General features: G+C 47.6%; 1 protein-coding gene across 9 annotated transcripts in view; it reads right to left on the reverse strand.

Moving 5' to 3' along the window:
• cac (calcium voltage-gated channel subunit cacophony) overlaps positions 1-26,261 on the reverse strand; it is a 530,251-nt gene that overhangs the window by 274,309 nt on the left and 229,681 nt on the right. For all 9 annotated transcript variants that reach the window (XM_077648390.1, XM_077648387.1, XM_077648389.1 and 6 more), the window contains exon 3: positions 17,332-17,564. In XM_077648390.1, coding sequence (XP_077504516.1) covers positions 17,332-17,564 — 233 coding nt within the window. The remainder of the gene's footprint in view (positions 1-17,331; positions 17,565-26,261) is intronic.

Raw genomic sequence — 26,261 nt, forward strand, 5'->3', positions numbered from 1 at the left:
GATTCGCATGCTCGTTCGTTCTGGAACATTAGATATTCTAGCAAACGGATGAAACGAAAACGACGTATCTCGTATGCAGCAGGAAAAAAAGATGCTGCCAAGAACAACCACCGCAATAACGACGCTCGTCCGGACATTAGTACAAGTTACCAAGCCGCGCGGCGCCGTACGGCACAGTCCCCATCGCGGCCAGAACGTGATGGGAGGGACGCCCGGTTATTGCGGGAGAACCCATAGTCGGCCGACGCGACTGGAGAAGAAGGAGACAAGACGAAACAAAAATGAGTGGAGTTTAGGTGGGCAGTGCGAGGTTTATCTACACACGGGCGGCGTATAGATGGAGCCCAGAGATGGGGCATGGCTTTATGGACGCTTCTGCTTGCGCCCCATTTCTCACGGGACTCGTTGTTGTTGCGGCCACTGTCCGTTATTCGTTTTTATTTTGCTTGTTAAAGGTCAGACTGCCGATAGATGGATGACGGAAATAGATGGAGGCGGGGAGAAAGAAAGAGGAAAATAGAGCCAGCCCATGGAAGCGAGCGAAAACATAGCGCGCGCTCCGAGGGACCTAAGCGGAACAGGCGCGGGTGGCGGAGCTCTGTGACTGATTGTGTGCGGCTCGAGGTCAAAGCGCGCGGCGCGCCGTCTCATTTTCTCCACAGAGCACCAAAGAAGGCACAGTTTTCGACGCCTGCGCGTTGCCCACACCCGCTGCTTCCATCCGACCGAAGCCCAGGTGACGACGGGGGCCGGGTAGGGGCAGCGCAAAAATAATTTAGGCCGAGCGGAGCTATAAGGCGGGGAAGGTCTGCGAGCGGGGCCGAAGCTGACAAAAAAAAAAAGAGAAGAACAGCCCCGCTACCGGCTGAATCCAAGGACAAGATTTTGCGAAGTAAGCCCTGCGCTCCCACGGGAGGGAAGAATTTTTTCTGTTCTTATTTCCCGGTGCCAGAATGAAAACAAATTCGTATCAGTGAGCAACAAAAAAAAAAACGAAAATCATGAAAGGCACGGAAAAGATAATGAAAGAAGACTCTTAACTTGGCTAACGATAATGATAGTTCAGGGTTCGAAGGCAGCCCGTCTGGCGAGAGAAATTCTGCATCTGGAGAAAAAAGCACTGGTGAGGGTGAAACGGAGAAAAACGTAAAAGCATCGACGTTTCGGCACCGCTGCGGGTGCTTTGTTCACAGTGAGACAGAACAATGAGACAGAAACAGAAACGGCCCACCCGTTTCTCATTGTGAACAAGGCACCCGCAGCGGTGCCGAAACGTCGATGCTTTTACGTTTTTCTCCGTTTCACTTTGGCCAGTGCTTGTTTTTTCAGGTGGAAAAAAAATAAATTCACAGATATGACACTGAAATAACAAAAGACATAAAACGGGAGCGTTTTGGACATCCTTGAGCTGTTGTTGTACGGTGCCCATTATTGTAGTTTATCTTGTACAAAGAAAGCATGTCTTTCTTTCGCCTAAGACAGTACGCCCGCAACACACATGCAGGAAAAAAAAGAAGTAGCCTCCTTTCTCTATTGAGCTCGTGTGACTCATTATAATGCGCGAATCCCTTCAGCGGCATGCCGTGCCCACAAGGAGGCCGCTAAGGTGTAGTGCGTCCAACTGCAGTTGCGACGCGGGGGCGGGAGTGGTAAAAGAAACTATACGGCCGAAGCACGCCTACTTCATTACCGCTCATGATATCTGAGATGTAATGAATAACTCGTTTTTTTGCATTTTTCTCTCGGCGCGTCTCGCGCACAGCGCAGCGTCGCGCCCTATGCCGAGCGATCAAACGGGCCGAGGGCTGCTGGCACGCGTCACGCCAAAAGAAGGCCTCGGCCCAATTTTTATGGCGATCGCGAAACGTGCTCCCAACGCCACGCGCTGAGCTCGCGCAGATCAGCCGCCCGCGACGGCCCACGACCGCGTCTCGGCCTGCGGGGCTTCGGCTGGCCTCTACGAGCCTGCTACTTTCTCCTACGCCCGTCGCTCCCCTAAATACGACGAGCGCAATCAGAGTGCGGTAATCAGACGTCCCGGTTCCGTCGGTTAAAGGACCGCGTGCTGGCGGCTGCGGCACACTTTAGGGTCCGGCCGGAGTGTTGCCTCCTGTAGCCATATTCATTTCCGCGGCACGGCAAGCGGCGGTCACGCACACGTTGTACTACGGCGTCAATCACGAGGAGCGTATTGAACACTGAAACCGTGCGAGTGTACCGCCCCAGCGTCTTCAGTGCGGCTTTCGACTTGGGCGTAGCGAAAACCAAGAACGCCACGAAGCATTTTCTCCGATCTGATGTGTATAGCTTGTGCGAGGCCTTTTGAGAAATTCTTCGGCAGATAAAAATATTCTCGTGTCTTTCGATTCGTGCAACTGGTGTCACACCGAGGCCCGATCGGCAGCTGTTGGTCGAATATTTTGTTCGGCTGTGATTTCCAAATTTATTTTGTTCAAAATGTGGTGGATGTTTCGTTTCGCATCATTCTCGAAATGTTCAGTTAGGCTCAGTCGGACAACGTTAGGTCATAACAGAGGAAACAACACCATGGCCCAATGGGCCCAGGTCAAACCGATGGGAAAGGCCAGGCGAAAATAAAAATAAATAAATAAATAAATAAATAAATAAATAAATAAATAAATAAATAAATCACGTGGGAAGCCTCGTTTGGAGAGAATAAAGCGCAGTTAATACTGCGTCTGCGGTCACAGTGCTTTGCAAGGAGGACATATATTAGTGTGGGCAGAGAAAAAGAAAGAAAAATAATGTTGCCCAGCCCGCCCCGCCAATTGCACAACGGGATTAATTTCTACGGAGCACTAGCAGAATGAACCGCAACGTGGCACTCTGGAAAAAAGGGCAAAAAAACAAAAGGTCACAGAAGAATGAACATTGTGACCACGCGCTCTGGTAATGAGTTTTCTCGTAGTCATTCGGATCATTCAAGTTACTGTCCCGATCAAGGTCTGACCACTTCGTTTTGTGTCGAGCGTTCTCGTCATATTGCTAGAAGTTATAATTAATACTTGAGGCTCTTCGTTACACTCACGAGCTTCATTTAGGCCAGGGCTTTAGGATCACTTTTTCGCACGCGTTACCACAAAATGAGATCGCTGGGCTTATCCACTACCTGAAGTAGACGCTGTCAACGTAATATCAGTATTTTGCTGTTCATCGACCAGACAGTTGACAGATCAAATATAAAAAATTAGTTAACCAGCTTACTAGTTAAGGTGCGTCAGTTGATTCCGAATCCTTACCAATACTAGTATTATACTACGTCACATAGGTCATCTTTCTTCCCTGTAAAAGGCTATTTTTAAAAATTATTGGTGGGCTTCTCTGAAATACTCGGTATAATCGCCCATCTTCAACAGGAGGCTTCCATCTGGATGCGGCTTAACTTTAATAATTTTCGCTTATTCAGGGTGGCTAAACCAGTTGTGGAGGTCGCCCAGGAAGGCGACAGCGGCCACATTTATTGAGGGCTGCCGAAGAGGGGTCAGCAGCGGAGCGGCGGCGGCAGCGTCCGGCCCTGGCAAAGGTAGGTAGGTAGGTAGGCCTCACACATTGCTGGCACATACCCACTGCAGGGGAGTGGCCAAGACACAGGCGTTTAATTGCTGGATACAGGAAAGTTCTGACGAGAAACGGAGTGGTAATAGTATGTAAACAGATAGATTGGAAGACGGAAGGACAGGGGTCCTGTTAACTTGGAGATCGAAGACGGGACAATGGCTTAGTGTGCATAATAGTGTACAACGCCTGTAATGTTGCAATGTCGTTCTGACTGACAGCGGGAAAAAGAAATTATAATGGGAGTCGTTGCGTTTCTTGAAGAAAATTTTGCACAGCAGAGCGCACACTCCTGTCGCTGCGTCCAAGCAAAGAAGTGCCAATGGAAAGAACAACCGCTGGGGACAAAGGCAAACCCAGTTGATGAAATGGAATTTGCAAAAGACGCTTCCTGAAATGAGAGAAGCGGCGGCAGAACAGCAGGAAGTGATCTATTGTCTCAGGTTCGGCACAAAAAGTGCACAATGGGCAAGCCGCCAGGCCAGATCTGTGAAGGTAGAAATTTAGAAGGGGAACCCGGCAACGCAAACGCGTGAAAGAGACCTCTAGTCTGCGTGAGCGCCAGTCTTTGCTACTCCAAGGATGCAGAAGATGCTGCTTTTCGGCAGATGACGCAAGAGCCGAGACAACAAATTCCTGAAATATTGTCTAGCTGTGAAACCTCACCGAAGCTGTATATGCACAGGTTGGCAGGACAGCAACAATTGGGCCGCAAAGTGAGGCCCTTGCTAAGGAATCTGCAACCTCATTTAAGCGAAAGCCCATGTGGCCTGGTACCCAAAGCAACCTTACCGAATTTAGATGGAACAGAATCAGGAGCTTAAAGAGGCGTAATGCTCGAGACTCAGCGGGTGAGGATAATGAAGATCAAATGAACAGAGAGTCTGTCATAACCAGGACCTGGGAAACGGTAGATTCTAATTCTTGTAAGGCTAAGATTACTGCTAATAAATCAACTAGATAAATTGGAGTGAAGTCAGGAAGACGGAGAGAAAAAGACCAACCCAGCGAAGGCGGAAAAATTCCCACACCTGCCTTGTCGCGATCCTGCGAGGCATCGGTAGCAATAAGAGCATGAGAGAGAAATGACCTTAGGTGGTCCTGCGACAAGCCCTGAAGAAGCGGAAACGGCTGCATCTTTGCATTCGATGGGAAAATGTCATCGAATTCAATCTGGACAGAAGAGTTGTTATACATTTGGCGGACATCTGTGAATTGAATGTTTATGGGATCAAGGAGAGACTGCATGAAACATATCTGCGGAGTATGAAAATGAGACCAGGCGGCACAAAAAAGGCGGAAGGCTGACTAAGAAATATTGTACTGGAGGCGTGAAGAGGTGAGTCGTATAATTTTAAAAATGTTTGAACTGCTAAAAGGCGAAACGTAGCTGATAACGAAGGCATTCGCGCCTCAAGGTGCAGAACAGCATTGGCGACATATTTTGGAAGACCCAGACAGAGGCGCAATGCCTCACGCTCCAAGAGCACAAGAGGGCGAAGTTCATAGGCAAGAGCTCTTGAGAATAAAACACACCCGAACTCCAAAATTGGGCGGACTTACATTTTATAAATCATCAGAAGCGTATGCCTTCTCATGCCTGACCTAGCACTACAAAGCCTGCGTAGGATGCCAATGGCCCGAACTCCTTTTGCAGAAACTTGCTCAATGTGAGGCCGCCAGGATAGAGTAGAGTCATATATTACTCCGAGATACTTCACCGTCTGAACTTGAGGAATTATGTTATTTCTATAGACCTGGCAGATATTTACAGGAACAGAAACCGGAAATACTTACAGTGCGTATTTCTTCACATTGAGGGACAGATGAATTCTTCCTAACCAGTTGTCAAGAACAATGAGGTAATTTTGCAGGGTTCGATAAAGAGTGTGAATGTCACCTGCTGATGCAAAAAAAATGCAATATCATCGGCCGTACACATAAGTTTTCACATTTTGAATGCATGGAATTGAGCATAGAAAAATGTTAAAAAGAACACGTGAGAGAACTGATCCTTGCGGTACAACTCTTTGTCTCTTTATATCTCCTTGAGGAAACACTATTTTGGCAGAAATAAAGTTCTCTATTTTCCAAAAAAAGCAGAAATCCAGGTACAAAATAGCTTTGGAAGTTGGGCTTCGTTAGTCTTAGTAAGCGTCGAGTGCTCAACGCTGTCGTATGCTTTACTGATATCCAAGGCGACAAGCGCAGGAAACTTTTTTCTATTGCGTGCTAATTCAATACGACTCTTTAGGTCAGTATGAGCACACCAAATTGAACAACCCGGCCTGAAAACCAATTTCAAACGGGTTCAAGAGATCATTTTTTGGAATGAATGTCATGACACGGCTGAGAAGGACCCTTTCCACCAATTTCACTAGCTTCGATGTTAATGAAATAGCGTGTATGTTAAGCCCTCCCCTTGGTTTTGAAGGAATGGGACTATTTGAGCAAGACGCCACTCATGAGGTATCCAAGGACCTTTAATGGAATGGTTAACTAGAGCCAAGAGGTCTTCAGGAGATTCATTGAACAAAATTTTGATCATAGATGAAGTGACCTTATCGGGGGCCAGGAGCCCGCTGGGGATAAGCGCAGAACAATTTGCGACAGCTCAGGCATATAGACTTCAGTGGAATCAATTGAGGTGCATGTGAATATAGCTGGAGAAGGTAGAGCAGATGTAAAGTGAAGCTCTAGGCCACACGCAATGCCCTCTAAGGCATTTGCGATGTCAGCAGGGGATTGAACGAGGGATTAAATGTTGACAGCCAGTGGAAAACCCTTTTTGCGCCTCATGAAACTAAACAAACCTCGTTTAGGAAGGAAGGAAGGCCTCAGACGTTGCTGGCACATACCCACTACGGGGGGAGTGGCCAAGGACACAGGCGGTTAATTGCTGGATACAGGAAAGTTTTTGACAGGAAAAGGAGTGGTAATAGTATGTAGTCTGATAGATTGGAAGACGGAAGGACAGGGGCCCTGTTAACTTGGAGATCGAGGACGGGACAATAGCTTAATGTGCATAATAGTGTACAACGCCTGTAATGTTTCAATGTCGTACAGACTGAGAGCGGGAAAAGAAATTAGAATGGGAGTCGCTGCGTTTCTTGACGAAAATTTTGCACAGCAGAGCGCACACTGCTGTCGCTTCGTCCAAGCAAAGAAGCGCCAATGGAAAGAACAACCGCGGAGGACACAGGCAAAACCCAGTTGATGAAAGGGAATTTGCAAAAGACGGTTCCTGAAATGAGAGAAGCGGCGGCAGAACAGCAGGAAGTGATCTATTGTCTCAGGTTCGGCACAAATAGGGCACAATGAGGAAGCCGCCAGGTCAGATCTGTGAAGGTAGAAATTTAGAAGGGGAACCCGGCAACGCAAACGCGTGAAAGAGACCTCTAGTCTGCGCGAGCGCCAGTCTTTGCTACTCCAAGGATGCAGAAGATGCTGATATTCGGAAGATGACGCAAGAGCCGAGACAATAAATTCCTGAAATATTGTCGAGCTGTGAAACCTCACCGCAGCTGTATATGCACAGGTTGGCAGGACAGCAACAATTGGGCCGCAAAGTGAGGCCCTTGCTAAGGAATCTGCAACCTCATTTAAGTGAAAGCCCCATGTGACCTGGTACCCAAAGCAACCTTACCGAATTTAGATGGAGCGGAATCAGGAACTTAAAGAGGCGTAATGCTCGAGATTCAGCGGGTGAGGATAATGAAGATCAAATGAACAGAGAGTCTGTCATAACCAGGGACCTGGGAAACGGTAGATTCTAATTCTTGTAAGGCTAAGATTACTTCTAATAATTCAGCTAGATAAATTGGAGTGAAGTCAGAAGACGGAGAGAAAAATACGAACCAGTGAAGGCGGAAAAATTCCCACACCTGCCTTGTCGCGATCCTGCGAGGCATCGGTAGCAATAAGAGCACTGAGAGGGAAATGAACCTTAGGTGGTCCTGCAACAAACCCTGAAGAAGCTGAAACGGCTGCAGCTTTGCATTCGATGGGAAAATGTCATCGAATTCAATCTGGACAGATGATGCGTTCTTATACATTTGGTGGACATCTGTGAAATTGAATGTTTATGGGATCAAGGAGGGACTGCACGTAACATATCTTCGGAGTATGAAAACGAGACCAGGCGGCGCTAAAAAAGGCGGTAGGGTTGAATAAGAAAATCTTATACTGGAAGCGTGAAGAGGTGAGTCGCACAATTTAAAAATGTTTGAACTGTTAAAAGGCGAAACCTAGCTGATAACGATGGGATTCACGCCTCAATGTGCAGAACAGCATTGGCAACATATTTTGGAAGCACCAGACAAAGGCGCAACGCATCACGCTCCAACAACACAAGAGGGCGAAGTTTATAGGGCAGGAGCTCCTGAGAATAAAACGCATTGGAACTACAAAATTGGGCGGGGCGTACATTTTATAAATCATCAGAAGTGTATGCCTTCTCATGCCTGACCTAGCCCTACAAAGCCTGCGTAGGATGCCAATGGCCCGAAAAAAATTTGGTCAATGTGTGGCCGCCAGGATAGAGTAGAGCCGTATATTACCCCGAGATACTTCACCGTCTGAAAGCTCGTTTATTTCCCGAGCGTTCTCCCCAGAGCGTGTTAGGGAAACTTCGGCCTCTTCGGCCATGTCGCTAGAGCCGCCGCGTGGGTCGCTACACAGTTAAATGATTGTTTACGGGAGGTGGAATTTTTGACGACTGAAACATGCCGTTGTGTGGGGACTGTGCATCAATTACAGCCACCCAGGCTACTTTAAAGGGGCATTGAGGACAACTTTATTCAATTCACCAGTGTTTGAAATAAAGGCATTTGTATTCTTATTTGTATTTTCATTTGTACTTGTAATTGTAATACCTCTAAGTAAATTTTTACTGTGGGTGGCTCTTCCTGGCTGTGTTGACGGTTTTCAAGGGCAAAAGACGCATTTATCGGCGAGAAACTTGGATCTAAAAATCTTGCCGCCAGTGAAATTAAAAATAAAATTCATGACGTCTACACCGAGAAGGACGGATTGCCACCGTCTTGAATAGAATGGCAGTGTAGCATAACTTACGGGATTCGTGCAAAAACAAAAAACAGCATTTGTGTAGAAGCACGCATTTTACTTTGGAAATCAGCCAGTGCTGTCGACACCTGCATTTCGTTTTTTTTTTATAGCTTATAAAAACCCCATTTTTGTTGAGAGTCATCCCTTTTGAACACGGTGAAGAACGCGGTACCCTATCTATACAGGCCAACCTCAATTTGTGCGGAGTGTTCATTTAAAGCGCACGACAACCCCTGTCACGGGCACTTTTATATTGCGGCTGCTTGGAGTGCCTCCGCCGCGGCAGGAAACTGAATCAAGCGAACGCGTGCTCACGAACACAACGCCACAGTTGCCAGCCTTCGTGGTTAGTGGGGACGTTAACAAGCCGTGATTATTCAGTATTACGTCTCATTTAACGATTTGTTACCAGCTCAAGTTCAATGTTTTTAATTGCCTGACGCATGCCCTGTCCTTAGTATTCACTTGCGGTATACTTACTTATTCTAGGTTGGTGATAGTGTCATCAAGACAGGCAACCGTGATCTGTACCTTCATACATTGTTTGATAATTATACCTCCATTTTTACGGGCTCCACAACGTTCTTTCTGGTTAATGTCTTGAGCTTCGCCTTTGCGACAAGGGGGCGTTTTCTACCGTTCTACCGTTGCCGAGTGTAATTCTTGCATGCCGCTCTCACGTTACTTACCACTATGGTGTAAATCTATAATATATTCAGCACACCTTGCAGGGAAATGATTATTTAAGACCTATTGGGAGATTTCACAAAACTGACACCACGCTGCGGCGGCGCCGCGAACTATTTATTCTAGGACGGATCTGTGCGCGCGGTTACACGTCGTGTGTTTGTCTGTTGCTTAAGTTGTTCGCCGGCACATCAAGGCGCCGCTGCCAGAGTTTTGTTGTAAAAAACTTGTCTTATGAGCGCTGTTACGTGGGTGTTTGCACAATAACGAGATAGAAGATCCGCTAAGTGGCGTTGCATTAGTTTTTTTTTTTTTTGGTGCCAACAATACAGAAAGAAAGCGGGGGAGCAGGAAGTCTCCTCGCTGTAGTTGAATGCTTGCAGGACCTTGACAGCATAGTTACTAGGCGCCGAGGCTCTATTTCTAAACAGTTACTTTACCAGGACTTGAAAGGTCGTGAGTAAATACGAGCCACTATCTGTCAACGAGCATCGCTTAGCGCGCATAATTAAAGGGCCCATTTCAAGCGCAATGAATTTCGTGCACGGGTGTATCTATAATGGCAGGCCTCATTACGGCATGCGTGTTTGGTGATATGGTGTATTGCTATCCACGAAGAGTCAGGTGTGATATAATGATTTCATTCAAATTTCTTTTCAGTTTGATTCTTTTCCGCTGAGCTATTTGCCCCACGCTTTATGTCTCACAATTAGTCAGACGGGCGGATGGTGAGAATCGATTAGAATCGGACGGAAAAAGCTGCATCGTAAGGGGCTTCACATTTATTACATATGAGGCCACTGCTTACGAACACCCTGCTTACGAACTACCGCGAACACAAGGCACGGTTAATGGCTCCGAGGAGGCGTAATTGTTCTGGCTTTCCAGCTGCCCACGTGATTAGAAGTATATATTCCTATTTAAATTAGTGCATGTTTAATGATAAAATTTATGGGTACAAAAAAAAAGAAGGTAACAGGGTGCAGCTTTATCAGTTAAAACTCAAGCTACAGCGACTGGCAAACTTTTCCTAGCTTGTTTTCCCCGCAAGCAGCGTGGCAGTCGCCGGACCTTGCTTAGCTGTAGTGAAATGCAAATAAATTGCGTTTCTAGTTATGCCAGTCACCGTCGTTCAAAGAGTCTTCATATTCGATGTCGCTGGTCTTAATCCTTCCGTAAGCGCGTCGATCGTCTACCGCTCCACTTTCACTCCAGCCATTTTTGAAACCCAGACAGCGATTTCTTCCTTGTCTCTCATTCATTCATTTGATTCCTAAAAGAAAAAACAAGACTGTTAGGGCTGGGCGAATAGTACTTTTTTGAAATGGAATCGACTACGAATAGTCCAGTTTTGCAAACGAATCTACGAATATGAATCGAATAGTGCACGAACCTCGAATTAACATGATTGGAATATTTGCATGACTTCACTACCTCGCACAGAATGATTATTCAAGTGACAGAGCGTGCGCTAGCGGTGGAGCTATAACTCACGGAGATAAAGCTTTCGGAAGACGTAACACTGATCTCCACTAGAGGGCACACAACACGAAGTTATGCACTAACATTATGATCGTCATGTCATGCTGCGTCGCCTCTACCATATATGCCATCAGTCGTATTGTAAGCGTTTCTTTTAACACGACAGCCTTGCGGCTTCCATTCAACGGAAAACCCGTCCTCGTCCCAGCGGCGGCGGCGGCGTTTTGTCGAGAAACAAGTCACGCGTGGATGGCTGGAATGAAAATAATTGAAAAGAAGACTTACAATGTGAATTAATGGTCGCCGCATGTTTCAAATGACTTAATTTTGTAAAGTTATTGATTTTACGTAAAGAAAAATCTTTAAATTTTAGCCGGGATTCGTACCCACTAAGCCACAGGTCGCCCCTCAGGCGCTCTTCCGAGTAGACCATGCAGGCACGTTGACTTAGCTGAGGGTACACGGGGAAGGGGGGGGGGGGGGGGGGGGGGGAAGGGGGGAAGGGGGCGGGGTGACGTGGTACGCAATTTGAAGCTTAGTAATGTGGTAATTGGTGGAGTGGACTAGAGACGTGCTAATTATAGAGGTACTAACTTTAGTAACACTATGAAGCATAAACTGTAGATAGAAGAGGTCAAAGACAAGAATGAGGAAACTTTGTTGTGATAATTGTGCGAGTGTGAACAAAGAACAGTGACTGTGTGCGAAGAGGAACCACTTAAGCGAGCCATTAACGCTAACGCGTCATGCCTTAAAGGTGGAGCTTAAGTGACCGCCTAACTTTTCTCGCAACAGTCTTCTATGAAAACTACTGCGCGCCCTGTTCGAACTCTATGCCTATTATTCAAAAACCATTCGAAACTTGAGAGGGGATTCGATTCGTTTTGAATAATTTTCAATCTCCCCTATTTGATTCGTTCAGAGAATCGAATAGCTGAACATGTGATTCGCTATTCGAAAAGTTCGAATATTCGCACACCTCCACCAGTGTTTGGGTCACACACGTGTGCCAGCAGTGACGAGCAAGCGCGAGTTTAATGTGAAAATTTAAAACAAGCGCGATTTTACTTAGGCAGACCCGGCCGAGAAGCAATTCGTTGTAACGCGCCATGTTGGATGACTTGAGGTGCCCCTCTAAGTCGTGAAAATTTCCAATTGCTTCTTTACCTTACAACACGCTTCATGGGTCTTGATATTTAATGCGCAACTCGTTGCTACCTGGAAAGCAACTTAATGCGCCAAAAGCTGATAAAGTAGGCTTCGCCGTCATCGTTTTGTGCATGCCTCTTAGTAATTCGTCACAATCCTCTTTCCTTTCCTCTTGCCTTTCCCCATGCAGTGCAGAGTAGCAGGCCAGACGATGAATCTTCAGGGCGACATCTCTGCACTTCTCTCAAATAAACGAATAAAGGACGTGCTCCGGAAAGGCTAAGAAATTATTGCACAACACGAAGAAACACTGCTTCTTGGTTATCACTTGTACGATGTGAGTATCGTGGAGAAGAGAACGAAATAAGTGTGCCGAAGAGAAGAAAAAAATATCACTTGGCTCCAGCACGTACTGACCCCATACCAAGCAAGCAGTCGCAATATTTATTGCTCATGAACGCATGTAATGACGCGCACACTTAGGCTGCTTTTACCGAAGAAATATCTTTAAACTGTACCGCACGGTGCAGCATAAAGTAACATCTGAGGGGTACACATGCTTCACGTCTGACGATGAGGTCACCAGTGACGTGTGCTGCTTACGTTGTCAACAGTCGCCCTCATTCTTCTATGACGGCATGCAGAGGCTCGTGCACCGCCGGCAGAAGGGAATGCATGTAGGCGAGGTCTACATAAAAAAGTAGTGTGCTCCTGTGGAAGGGGCTGTTCCAGACTATGATTTCAATGCAACGTCTCTCAGTTGTGTATTTCATTAAACTTTTACCGGCGAAAAGTCAAAACTGATTGAACACCGCTTGTTCAATGGCTTTGAACACAGTAAATAAAAATGTTTCTTTTGAGAATGTCAAAAGACAAAATTCTGCTTTCAAAGAATCCGCATTCTTCCCTAGATAGGCCTGAGAAACCTCCGCACATGAGGTGGAAAAAAAAAGAAGGCTGCTAAAGCCACGAAAAAACAAAGAAGAAAGAACCAATACGCTAGACACAAGCCAGCCGTGTTGCCGCGTATTCTCCGTACATAAAAGACAACGAACACGTGCGCTCAGCGCGGCATCTCATTTGTAAGGCTGCGCCGCAGCGACGCGCTTTATTGCGCGAGAGCCCTTCGACATTGCAACCGTTGCCTGTTTCTCTGTGTTCTCGAGACGCTAGGAGGCACAGTGCCGCACGGCGTAACACGCACCTCTCGCACAGGCAGCGTAGCAGCCACGGAGCAGCCAACCTGCCGACGCAGATTGCGGAACGCGCATAATTGCAACGACAAAATTGACTTGCAAATGTCTCTGTTCTCGGCGGCGCAATTCGCTCGCAGCCGCAACAAGACGTACCTCCTTTGCGTGGCGCGGAGGCAAATTTAGGCCCAGCTGCGCCCAAAAAGCGACCGCGGAACACGAGCGGCTCCGCGCCCTCTCTCCCCGAGCTGACGTCAAATCCAACAATGGCCGCAACGCGACGTGCAGTGAGGGCGCTCCTGGCGCTCGCGACTTCTAAAATGAGCAGCGTTATCGCGTGGTGACGACGCTTCCTGCTCAAAGCGCAACGGCGGTAAATACTTTTTCAAGCTGCGCCGGTCTAATGTGGTACGGTTCCTTCACCCTGCCTCATACTTCTCCTTCGTTATATTCTTTTTTTTTACCTCTTTTCTCCCTTCATTGGATAACGGGCTGGGCGCGTTCGCATGGCGCCCCTGAAGTAAATGAGGAAACTACGCTTATTACACTGGTAAGGCGCCCTGGAAACAAGCTATGTGCGCATTCCGATTACGACAAAATTGCCCCTGTCACGGTGATAACATATATGGTTACGTCGATGTGTTTTGCCTTGCCTAAAGTTTGTTCAACTCACATCTTCGATGGTACATGCCAGTGCGAGCTTTCTTAGCCTTTTTTCTTTTCCTTCTTTCTTTTGCTTTCTTTCTTCTTTTGCTGCATGGATATCAGTGCATTATGAGCTCGGCCACTTATCGAGTCACGCTATGGCATTCCGGGCTCTTATATTCATCTTTCGCTCTATCTCGCGCGCCCCTCCTCCAAAGCCCGCTACGGCTTTTTAGCTTTTTATTTGATCAACTTCAGCACAAGTAACACCTCTTTCGGCATGCACGGGTGACCTATTCAACGGAAAAGAGCGGCAAAGTCACGCACACGGTTGGCCACTGTTATTTGTGTCTACCGGCTTAGGCCGAAAGTAGAAGCGGCATGTATGTGCAGTCGTGGACAAAAGTTTACATAATGCTGGTTTGCAAAAAAAAAAACTAAATTTATTTCCGCGTGGTCAGACAAGTCGGTTAAATGAAAAATCTAGAAGATTGAGGAGACATAATTTAGAAGAACTTCGGTTTGGGCTAGATGGTGCATACTACTGAGACAGTGGTGTAGGAACAGCGCTAAGAACAGGACAGAAGTCAAACATGGAAGCACAGGGACGGATGTTTGACTTCTGTCCTGTTCTTAGCGCTGCTCCTACACCATGCAATACCAACTAGCCCGTCAACTCGCTCTCCTAAACTGAGACAGTAATCAATAGCGCCTACCAAGATGAACACTTGCCCTGCACTGCGTCGTTCTACCGTTGTGTTCGTCTTTGTAGGCACTATTGTTTCCTGTCTCGAGTTGAGTAGACATACATGCGCCATCCACTGGAATAAATACCAGTTGACTGAGTAGCCAGGCAACGCAGCAATAATTTTTTTTTTAAAACCGAATACACACCCCATAAACTTTCGTGCGTGACTATACCTACGCTCAGTGTGGCTAGCGCGAATGCTGCACATATCAATTTATACTCCAATAACGACATCCTATCCGTCACTGCCTCATCCTCAGCCTACCGTTTTAGCATAACTCAGGTATCTGAGATAGAGGTAATCATTGTGCTGCTGAATAAAGCGCCTGACACTGAATCAATTTATCAAAAATGACCGATGACCACTTCGCTCACATTATGCCAGACGTCCTGTTCACTGGTGTATGGGGAGCTGGAAGGCGTCTCAGCATACTGTTCTCTATATACTCAGGAGTGATATTTCTGTCTCAAGAAGATAGTAATGTCAGAGTTGATGTTGTTCGAACAGGTGCCCTCAGTACACTGAAAGAAAAAATTAGTGCGACATCAGTGGCCCTAAATGTTTCAGCCTCAAAACAGATGACAAAAGTCCTACGTGTCCGTTCCTTGCGAAAGGTATTCAGACGGTGACGGCATGTAGCCACGGCTCCTATATTTTTTTTTGGCAAGTAAAGGGCCCTTAGCAACTATTCGAAACTCATCCGTTTGGTTTGGTTTATGGTTTAGTTTATGGGAGTTTAACGTCCCGAAGCGACTCAGGCTGAGGGACACCATAGTGAAGGGCTCCGGAAATTTCGACCACCTGGGGTTCTTTAACGTGCACTGACGTCGCAAAGTACACGGGCCTCTAGAATTTTGCCTCCATCGAAATTCAACCGCCGTAGCCGAGATCGAACTCACGTGTTTCGGGACAGCAGCCGAGCGCCATAAACACTGAGCCACCGTGGCGGGGCGAAACTCATTCTAAGAAGTTAACAAAGGTTTGTTTGTGCCTTCCCTACTGAACAAAAGCTCTATTTTGAATTAACTTCAAACATGTTTTGTCATTCAAATGACATAAGCTATATCATGAACACATCATACATAACGCATAACAATGTAGGGCAGTGTATGACATTGTATGGTATTTGTATAATGCTTGCATTATGTTTTATGATGAAGCTTGTATGAGGTTATTGAACCATACAGCTTTTTTCAGTAGTGTTGCGTTTCCTTCCTTCCTAACGTTCGGAGAAATAAGCGGCTAGGTAGATTTTGTTGCGAGTACGCATGCGCAGTGACACTGCAAAGGAGCACACAGAGTTCGTGGTTATACCTCTTATGCATAATATTAAATGTGTTAATGTCTCTTCGGTTATCACGGACTACTGGCTTTCGCTTTCACACATTGTGATGATGTATGCGCTCAGATCCGGAGTGAAAGAAGGAAGATCAGCATAATGTGAAAGAAAAGAAACAGTGTGTCAGAGTTTTTAGAACAGTATTTGTTCATAAAACTGAACCGATCAAACAAGCGCGCGCACGTAACACTCCCAAACAGGGACTTGGCCTGACGCCGTCTGGGAAATTGTCACGACAGTGCGCGCGACACAAGGTGGCAGCGACGTCCACACAATCGCTGCTAAGCTGAACCGGCCAGTCTCTGCGCCTACTCTGATCATGCGTGCCAAGTCTGAACACGGATGTGTTATGCGTTCACGACTCGCCCACAATAAAAATGCGCACTGCGAAACAGAATTTCTTGCTTTTAGCACCTTACGCACAGAGATGCAGTGCCATTGGTGCTCCGTAAAGTTGAAATATTAGCGATAAATATGCAGTTTGATGAACTGCAATCTGTAAAAGATTCAGTCGGGTAATTCACGCAGAGGAAATGTGAATAAAACTTGGAAATGCAAGATCTGTCACGAAGTCCGGCCTGCTTCTCCGCGAGAAAAAAGGCAATTTAACTGGCGAGACAGACCAAGTCACCAAACGTGGAATGACAGAAGAGAAAAAGAACCACTCAGTGACCCGCGGGCCGGCTGAAGGGTGGCTCACGAGACGAAATCAAGTAGACAGATTTTAGACGTGCGGGATCATGAAATATGCGTTTGAAACAGCAACCAGAAAGAACGCTTGGATCGAATTACCTCCAATGAACCGTAAGGATGCTCACAAACGTACTCAAGCCTACACCGGCAACTATCTTCAAAATACACCTGTGCATGCATAATAACACGCTTACCATACAAGCTACAAAAAAAAAGGCTCCTGCAAAATAGTTTTATGAATTTATGAAGTTATTGTCTCTAATGCGGAGCGTTTTCGCATCGGCTCTTCAGAAGACATATTTCCTTTCTTTCTATTGTCCACAGCAAGGCACATCGAGTGCAAAGAACGCTTGCAAGCTCACGGTTATGACAGAACCAAGAGCTGGCAAACTTTCGTTGCATAGATTCCTGTTCTTTCAACTGCGCGTATCGCAAGTCCACAGAACTACCCGAGTAAAAACAACTGTCAAGCGACGGACTCTGGTGGGCTTACATGAGCCTCACCGTGGCACCTATGGCTCCCAGGCAGCGCATCAAAGCAGCTGCGTGAGTTCTTTCCCACAAGAGTCCTTACGGCACCTTATCCAGAGCAGCCCGTGAGCAGCACCGCTGATTCCTGCCGAACGACGTGCACTACGCTATAGTCGAGCATCATGTTGCGCATTGGGCCCTGGCGCCCCATGGTTTCGCGTGCCAGTAAACGACGCGAACCTCGCGACGGGGCAAGTGCATAAGAGGGTGGTGCACTCACGCGATGTCCTCGAGGCGGATGCCCTTGAGCCTGGTGTGCAGCAGGGCGCAGGTCTTGTGGTCTGTGGTAGTGACGGCTCTGCGCCGGCCCAGCGTCACACCGGCCGGCAGTTCGGTTGAAAGGCGCGAAGGGGCGCGGCGGCGCCGCGACGTGCGAGGCGACGGGGCCGGGGCTGCCGCCGCGGTCACAGCTAGGCTGCTCGACCCTCCGGGGGGAGCGCATGTCGGTCGCTGCTGCGCATGAGAAAGACACACGGGAAAGATGGTGAGCATGCGTCCAGCCAGCATAATGCATCGAGACTGCTGCAGAGTTGCTTCCTAACAACTTAGTCCTAGTTAACCTTGGCTTTTGGAGTTTGGGGGCGCCACACCTCTTTCAGTTCTAGTAAATGCTACTTAGGAAACAACTCGAAGGCTTTATAAATAGTTACGGAAGCAGCATATATAGCGTAACGCGCCATAATAGGCATTTATGCGCCCATAAACGAAATTACATTTCCAAATGCACAGCCTGTACAAAGCAGCCAATATATTACAAAACATAACTCCGCACTGGCAATGAGGAACGCTGAAAGAAAGCAGGTCATTGACAGCTAGGCTGGCCACGCCTCCTCATAAGCGGTTCCATTGCTTATATTCGTCTAAAATGAATAAATTGCCATATATATCACAGCACTACCGCAGCTTCTAATAGCAAGCTAGATTTCCATGCAATTCATGGCACCATGAGTTAATGCATTCCGCATTGCTGCAGCACACTTTACCACGTCTATCACGCTGCAGTCGCCTTTTTAAGCATGTAAGGTCTGCAGCTTCCTTTAGTGTGCAATTATTCAAAGTTTTCTTTGCTACCTTTTAGCACCTCTGCATCGCTGTGGAGCGAGCTTTGCAATGAAACCAGTGTACTATGCCAATTTTAAGCAGCCATCGGCTGAGAGATAGGAAGAAAAGGAAAGGCGCAAAAGTTGGCTGCCCTTCATTTAGGGGAACAGGTGAAGAGGGGAACGAAGAAGAGAAGAAGATCGTCGATAACTGACTTCAGAGGCGTGCCGCACTGTCGCTCAAGTGTGACGTTTAGGAAGCGGGGGATCAGTCTAGCAAGCATCAAGTGGTGACCATCGATGAGGTCACCATTCGAAGAATTTGTACTTCGACAAAGGACGAGTATGAAGGCGGTTAAGTGCACATCGTGTCGCCTGCCGCTACGTCTTGGCATAGCATAGCTTGAGCGAAGGCAACCACAAAGTATACGATCGACCGACTCGTCCCAGACACAGGCGTCATAGGCAGGGCCGGCCAGCAGTGGCTTTGTGCAATCAAGAAATAAAAAAAAACCGGCTAAGTTGATCTTATGGCTTATCTTGGTTTAAATTCGAGGACAGCAGGCGCCTAACCGTGCAGCCACCTAAGAAGCACCAAAACGGGCCTGTGAGACATCTAGACAGGCATGTAGCCGTGTTTACATGAATGAGGCAACTGGCGCATCGCATGACATCAACTTTCTAGCGCATGGGATTCATGTAAACAGGGGTAATAAGATGCGCTCGTCACAACAGTGAAGTCGCGACTTTATCACGATGCTATCCAAAAGATTGCGAAAAAGCGTGCAAGCCGTGCTGGAAAGTCACGTTTAAATATTGAGCCGAAGTCGATGAGAACAACTTCAAAACCGGTTCTAATAAGAGAACTCCAGAATTAGAGAAAAATTTTATTGTCATTTTTGCGAATTAGCAAAGTAAAGCCACAAAAACACCGAGCGATGGCTGGGTAGCCGCGATAGCTTTGTCTGGGGGGGGGGGGGGGGGGGGGGGGGCTCCGTAAAAGAACTCACGCCATAAAAAGTTTTGATAGCCAGGCTCTTTTTAATGTGAAGAGCAACTGTTGTATGCTTTCGAATACACTAGCTAGCACTTGTTTTTCATTCAAAAGCAGGCAAAGGTAGAGAGCTCAGTACGCGTTAGCCGCGTCCTGGCGGTCCCGAAGCCGCGTTTAGACAGCTCGAATTCCACGATGGAATCTTGTGTTTGGCTGGGCTCTGGGCGACGAGTTATGCGGCCGTTCTGTTCTTCTTTTGCTAAACTTTCGGTCATTGACATTTCATTACTCATCACCTGATTATTTGCAGTGTAACGCTAATCAAAGAAATCATGTCCTTCTGGCACCTGGGATCAGACGAAGTTTCTAAGGTAAAAGTCTCTCACAGTCTGCCACGAGATTATGTCATGGCAACAAGCACGTGTGCTTGAACAACTTCTTTCGATCAGGCGTAATCCGCTCGTTGCCTCAAATTCCGTTATCATCAGTTACACCAGAACAACCTGCCGCGGAACTGAATTGAATCGGTGTTAATTGTCTCCGTTGCTTGCATACCTTTATACCGAAGTTTTATTTGGATATGATGGTCCGCACTCGAAAGCCATTCTACTACTAGGTTAAAGAGAGTTTAACTGAATGGAAATGCGATAGACACGAAGGATGCAAGAAAGAAGAAATAGCAAGGAGCAAAGAGCAACGCGGAGAATGTCTTAACAAAGTGGTAGTTTGAGCTTGTTCGTATATGTGAGCATATTAGAAGACATAGCGCAGCACAATGGAACCGAGAAAATGAGCACACAGGACAGGAGCACACAATGTCTTGTTTGTTCTCGACCCTATGCCGCAATGTGGCACTTCTATAATCCCCCGCTGATGCAGGAAGTTACGAAAAGACAAAGCGTCCAAATCCGCCGTTCATCATTTTGGCATTAAATAGCGGTCTGAGGCTGTACTTTCATGAATTTAGTTTTTAAGCAGTTCCAGGGTGGACATCAATCGACCTGTTCTGCCCTCACTTTCTTTCTAAGGCCCTTTAGGCTAGTAAACAGTATGTACGCTGCGCTTACGGGATTTACCAGACCGAAAGCTTTTTTTTTTAATTCTTCGGCTCAAACTAGAAATCAGCCATTTGTTATGAAAACTTTAACATGTTTTATTAGTTCACGGTGCATAACACATCTTTCTTGTAGCTGCGCGCTTTACTTCGTGTCTAAGCTCGTCGACTTTGTACTCGGCATGTCAAGAAACAAACTCTCCACATGGCTGCCTCCTTCTCTTTTGCCTTCAATTTCGGCTGTATAGCGACCAATTTGACGATAATCTGGCAGAAAACGAGAAACCAGGAAAAGCAGATTGCTGAAGGACATATGTCAACCTAGGTTCGCTGGTCGAAACTCGTCTCCTGTAAAGAAGACAGGAAGCAGAGAATAAAAAGAACTAAACAGGCTTTTCAGTTTCCTGCAACTTTTCAGTGCCTTCTGTGCTTCTTCGTGCCTTCATTTATGCCGCTCTTTATTTTTAGGACAGCAGGCAGGACTTAGTCCCGCCTAATCTCCTTGCCTTGCTTCCTTCACTGAGCGCTCATTTCATTTATGTTCCGCAGTATACTTCGGACGAGCTACAACGAAGCTGTCGGCGTCCCACGGAGCACTTTTGTAGCGTAAGCTACACTGGCCGAGGTTGAGCAGTTTCGAGTGGCTCCTGGAGAGCCGTGCTGCGCATGCGCGAGGAGCAGTGACGTCACACGGCGCACAGCTGGCGCGCCGGAGCCGCCGCCGCTGCGCGCGCCTCGCCGGTCTGCGCATTCTCTGGAAACCGCACCACGTGACCAACCACATGAATGGTCTCATGACCAACCGCGTGACGAGCCACGTGACCAGTTACGGCGCCGCGCCACCGGCAGCTGCTCCGCACCACGTGACCGACCACGTGGCCAAAAGTAAAAAAAGATAAGAAAATTATGTTTTTGCGCTTATTGTTGCACTCATTTTCAGTGGTAGCCTTTCATGCACAACTTCAGCTAATCAGCAGCCAAATCGGCTAAGAGAGAGAGAAAAAAGGTGAACAGAAAAGCATGGAGGTTAACTAGGCGATGCCCAGTATGCTACCCTATAGGTGGGAAGGGGAACAGAGGGAAATAAAGAGAGGGGAGAGAGGAAAGAGAGAACACTTTCACATGTCTGTAGGCCATTACCAACAGAGTAGGCAGGGCACACCCTGAAAGGTTACAAGCTGGAACGTAATCCTGAGTCCTTCAGGAACTTCAAGAGCGCCTTCACAGCATTCTTCTGAGAGGAAAGTTTAGTCCAAGTACCCAGAGTCTGGGCTTCTGTGAGAGGATGAGTATCTAACCGGCGGAGTGTTGTGGCCTGGAGGACACGCTCACGCTCTAACCTAGGGCAGTCATAAAGTAAGTGCTTAACTGCCTCATCGCACCCGCAGTTCTCAAAAGCAGGAGAGTCTGCCATTGCGATTAAGTGGAGTAGGAATTTGTAAACGCCACTCCCAGCCACAGGTGGCACAATAGCGTAGCATTGCAGCGAGAGAGGCCGGATGGTGGATTGAGTTGAAGTAAGGGGTCGAGGTGGTGCGAACGGCATGCCGAGTCTCCAGGGGCAGACCATGACGCTAGTGTCTTGTTTTGGCAAAGCACTCGAAGATGTCTTGCTGCGTCGGCTCTTGTCAGTGATATCGGGACAATGCTGGCACGGCCGTGGGTCGATCGAGCTCCAGTGTCAGCTGCATAGTTTCAGACAATGCCAATGTGTCCTGGTAGCCACTGGAAGATGGTGTCATGACCAACTTCCAGTGCCTGGTGTCGTAGATGTCGCATCTCCGCTACGAGTTGTTCGTGGTCCCCATGGCGTAAAGCAGACTTGAGACATTGTAGGGCAGCTTTCGAATCGCAGAATTTAGCTCATTTATGGAGTGCTTGTGCACCGATGTACTGAACAGCTGCACAAAGAGCGGCAAATTCTGACTCAAAGGAGGTTGCCTGATGCAAAATTAGTTGTTTAATGTTGGCTTGTCTCGCAGGAATGAGTACGGCGCAAGCTGAAGTAATGGTTGACATTAAGCCATCTGTATATATAAATGTAGAGTGCGGTCACTATACTCGGCACAGAGTAGGGAGATTGTCAACTGCTTAAGGGCCGGCGTAGAGGAGTCCGATTTCTTCGCTATGCCTGGAATTGTAAGGCACACACACGGCTTCCGCAGACACCAGAGCGCAGGGAAAGGCCGAGCCGCCGGGGTGAATTGCGATAGGATGGACGACTGGTGGGCTGCCGTTACCTTTGAAGACACAGCGTGTGGCCTCTGTAAAAGCCCTGACGCAAGGTGCTGCTGGGGTATCTCTTTAGATGACATATGTGAGTCCGCAGTGTGTCAAGGGTAATATACAAGGTTTTTGACCAAAGTATCGAGAAAACCTTCGGAGAAATAGATTTATTAAAGATATCAGTACAATGCCTCAAAAGTCTTCAATGTACGTCCCTTGAGCGGTGACACACTTTTGCCAACGTCTTTTCTACGACTTGAAGGCTCCCCGGTAGGCGAATTCCGAAATGTCTTTAAGGGCATTCGTGCCAGTTTCTTAGACGGCATTTAGAATCCAATTAGGGCGTCCTTTGAGGGAGGATTTCAGTTTTGGAGATAGGAAATAGTCTGCTGGTGCCCAGACAGGACTGTAAGAGGGTTGGGGAATTGTCGCGATTTCGTTTATCATAAGGTAGTCGCTGATGTTGGTGCAGGTGTGGCTGCTTGCATTGTCGTGATGCAGTTTCCAATTTCCATCTCCGGTGGTGGCTGGCCTCACTCGCTTGACCATTCGCTTCAGTCTTCTTAGCACTTCTAGGTAAAAAGCACCATTCACTGTCTGACCCTCAGGTTCAACTCGTAATAGACAACCCCCTTTGTGTCGAAGAAAACGATGAGCATGGTTTTTACTCTGAATTTGCTCATTCGAGCCTTTTTTTGGACGAGATGATGCCTGAGTATGCCATTCGGAACTTCGCCACTTTGTTTCTGGGTCGTATTCAAATATCCAGGTTTTGTCCCCGTGATTACGTTGTCCAAAAAATTGGCGGTGGTTTAGCTTTGGTTAACCTGGAGTGACCCGATAGCTACAGCTGGTCGGGTAGAACTTGGTGGCGTGACCAAGCACGTGACGAACCACGTGATCAGCCACGGCGCCGGCAGCTGCTCCGCACCACTTGACCAACCACGTGACAGCGTGGCGGCATAGCCACCGCCACGGCGCCGCCATTCCGAAGGGTCGAAATGCTACCGTAATGTAGCTCTCGCTACAAATGCCGAGGTCTGCAACGCGTTGCAGAAGGTCACTATTTCTCGTCCGTCAAGATCTTCGGGACGTGTTTAGCGGAGATCGTTCGCATAGCCAAATTTTGTGGGATAATGCTGTGCACTGTAATCTTATGAATGCCAATTTCATCTCCGACCATTTGCCCCCTTAAACAACGGTCTGAATTCAGCACTTCACGCACACGTTGTCGTTGGTTCTTGACGTTGACAGCCGTCTAGCGCGGGGCTGGTCCGCCACACTCTCTCACGGACAATTTTAAAGAACTTGTGCCAGTTAAAACTATAGTTTGTGATATGCTTTCATCCTTGAACACTTGGAGAATCATTCCCAACGTCTTCGTACCTGATTTCTCCAGTCGAATTCAAAAATTGATGGCATACCGCTGTTCAATCGTTTCCTGCATTTTGCGCTTGCACCCAGTGACTCGACAGGGCTCCACAAAAAACACGACCTAGCCTGAACGAATAATCGCAGATGACTGGCATTTGGCGCGTCTTGAAGGTCACATCCTCCATCATCGCGCATGCCCGGTGCGAGCGCTCTGCGACGCACAGTCACGACAGGAATAAATTGTTCCCTATACTTTACGTCGAAATCGAGTAGCCCTCGGTGATAGCAATGGTTGCAAATGTCGATGCGCTGCGAGGGGACGCAGGCATGTGCGAAGAGCCTGACCTTGTACAGTCTGGAGGGCATACAAATTCGTCTTGCATGTGTTCGAAAACACCCGTGTACTGTACCTTAAATATCCCAAGAAGAGTTCTCTGTACAGCTGCAGCACTGACTGAATCGAACCCCATTATATTTTAGCTCAGAAATCTGAGTAGGTGAGAAAAAAAGTCGGCTAAAATTCTTTGCTGTTCTATTTGCTGAATTATTCTGCCTTTGATCTTGAAAATGACTTATTACTGACTCTGCAGTGTCCGTATAAATTATATCAAGAAAACACACAAGTCCCAGAAAGTCCGCATCACCAGTACAAAACTTCCTCTAGTGACGAAGCTCTATGTATGTTTTTAACCCAAAGAATAAATATAGCATTTCACATTGAAGCTAGGAAAAATATACCAGAAACTTGCAAACTGAGTAGCTTATGAGCTCCTTTCTCAGACAACTAAGCCGATGCTTAGGAACTTTCATCTGACCTGTGCTGCTTATTCGTTTTCCTCGCCTGTACGTCCTTGTTTATCGATTAACAATTCCTGGGCAGAGGCACGGCTAAAGAACAATCAAACGCAACGAATGAAACAGACTGGTTAATATAAGAACATAATACGCGTAAAAGCAGAGCCAACAATGGCATCGAGTGCTGATGCCTATAAACAATTTTTTCGAGCGATAAAACTGCCTGATGGTGAAAGATGCACCGACACTGGCGCCCGCGTTGCGAGTGCTAAATTTATTCGCGTGCTTTTCGAAGCCCACAAGTTTCCGAGCGGGAAAATTGCGCCCCAGCGATAACGGCCTTCGCACTCCGGCTCGCTTGAACCTCGAAACGCCGCCCACGTAAGCAAAGGAACCCCCGAGAGGAACGTTTAGGCTCTTCGGCCCGAATCTCGGAGGCTCTCGAGCTGACGCGCAGTTGACCATATACGGGCTAGAAAGCTCAGGGGGGCCGCCACGTGCGCCGAGTCTACGCGACAACGACCGAAAATACTTAGCACCACTATCGCGGGAGTGCGTTTGGCGATGCCGTAAAAGCGGCCGTGTGTATGGTATTGGCCACTCTGAGGGTGTTCATCATTGCGATGTAAGCAAGAGAAAAGAAGGCGTCGAGCGAGCCGACCCAGTGAGGACCGAAAGGTCGCACGGCTAAAAAGGTCATAACGCGGGCAGTGCGAACTCAGTGCCTCAGAGGCGCTTCCCCGTGCGTGGTCACGCCTAAATATCGCAGCACTTCGGCGCGGCGTTTACTGGGCTGTGAGAGCGTGTTTGGCGTCAAAGCAGGCAACGTTGTAGAAAGTTACAAAAATCGGCACGCAGTTCGAAAGCCGGCGCGGCGCGAAAGAAATCTCACTCACGCGCACCGTGGAAGGATAAAGAAGGTTGGAGGCACAGCCCGTGATCACTCATGGAGAACGCGTAACTTTGTGTGTGTCGGATGATGCCCTTTCCACTTCGCTTGCGTGCGATGGCGCTCCGTCGGGGAGAAGTGACTCGAACCTTCCGAAGCCTCTCTCTCCTGTCTGACCAATAGCGACGCGTGCTTTGGCAGGAGAATGATAGAGTGATTTGTACTGTTGATGCTGTGTGTATGAGCGCACCTCCCTTGGCACGAAGTTACGAACAGACACATCGTCATAAACAGCCTGACTGCGCCCACAGCAGGACAAAGGCCTCTAACATATCTCTGCAATTACCCCTGCCCTGTGCCAGCTGATGCCACCTTATCCCCACAAACTTCTTAATCTCATCCGCCCGCCTAACCTTCTGCCACCCCCTGCAACGCTTGCCTTCTCTTGTGATCCACTCCGCTACCCTTAAGGACCAGCGGTTATCTTGCCTTCGAATTACATGCCCTTCCCAAGTCTTTCTTCTTTATTTCGAGTAGGACGTCATTAACCAACATTTTTGCCCTGACCCTGGCCACTCTGCCCTCTTCCTGCCTCTTAACGTTACACCTACCATTTTCATTTCCATAGCTCGCTGCGTTGTCATTAACTTAAGCTTAGCCCTTTACATTAGCTTCCACGTTTCTGCCCCATAGGTGAGCACCGGTAAGATACAGCTGTTGGTGAACTGCCATTCATGATCTGAGTAAACCTGCATTGTGTGCTCCACCCCATTCTTAT

This window comes from Amblyomma americanum, chromosome 1 (assembly GCF_052857255.1).
Source record: "Amblyomma americanum isolate KBUSLIRL-KWMA chromosome 1, ASM5285725v1, whole genome shotgun sequence".
Classification (NCBI taxonomy): Eukaryota; Metazoa; Arthropoda; class Arachnida; order Ixodida; family Ixodidae; genus Amblyomma; species Amblyomma americanum.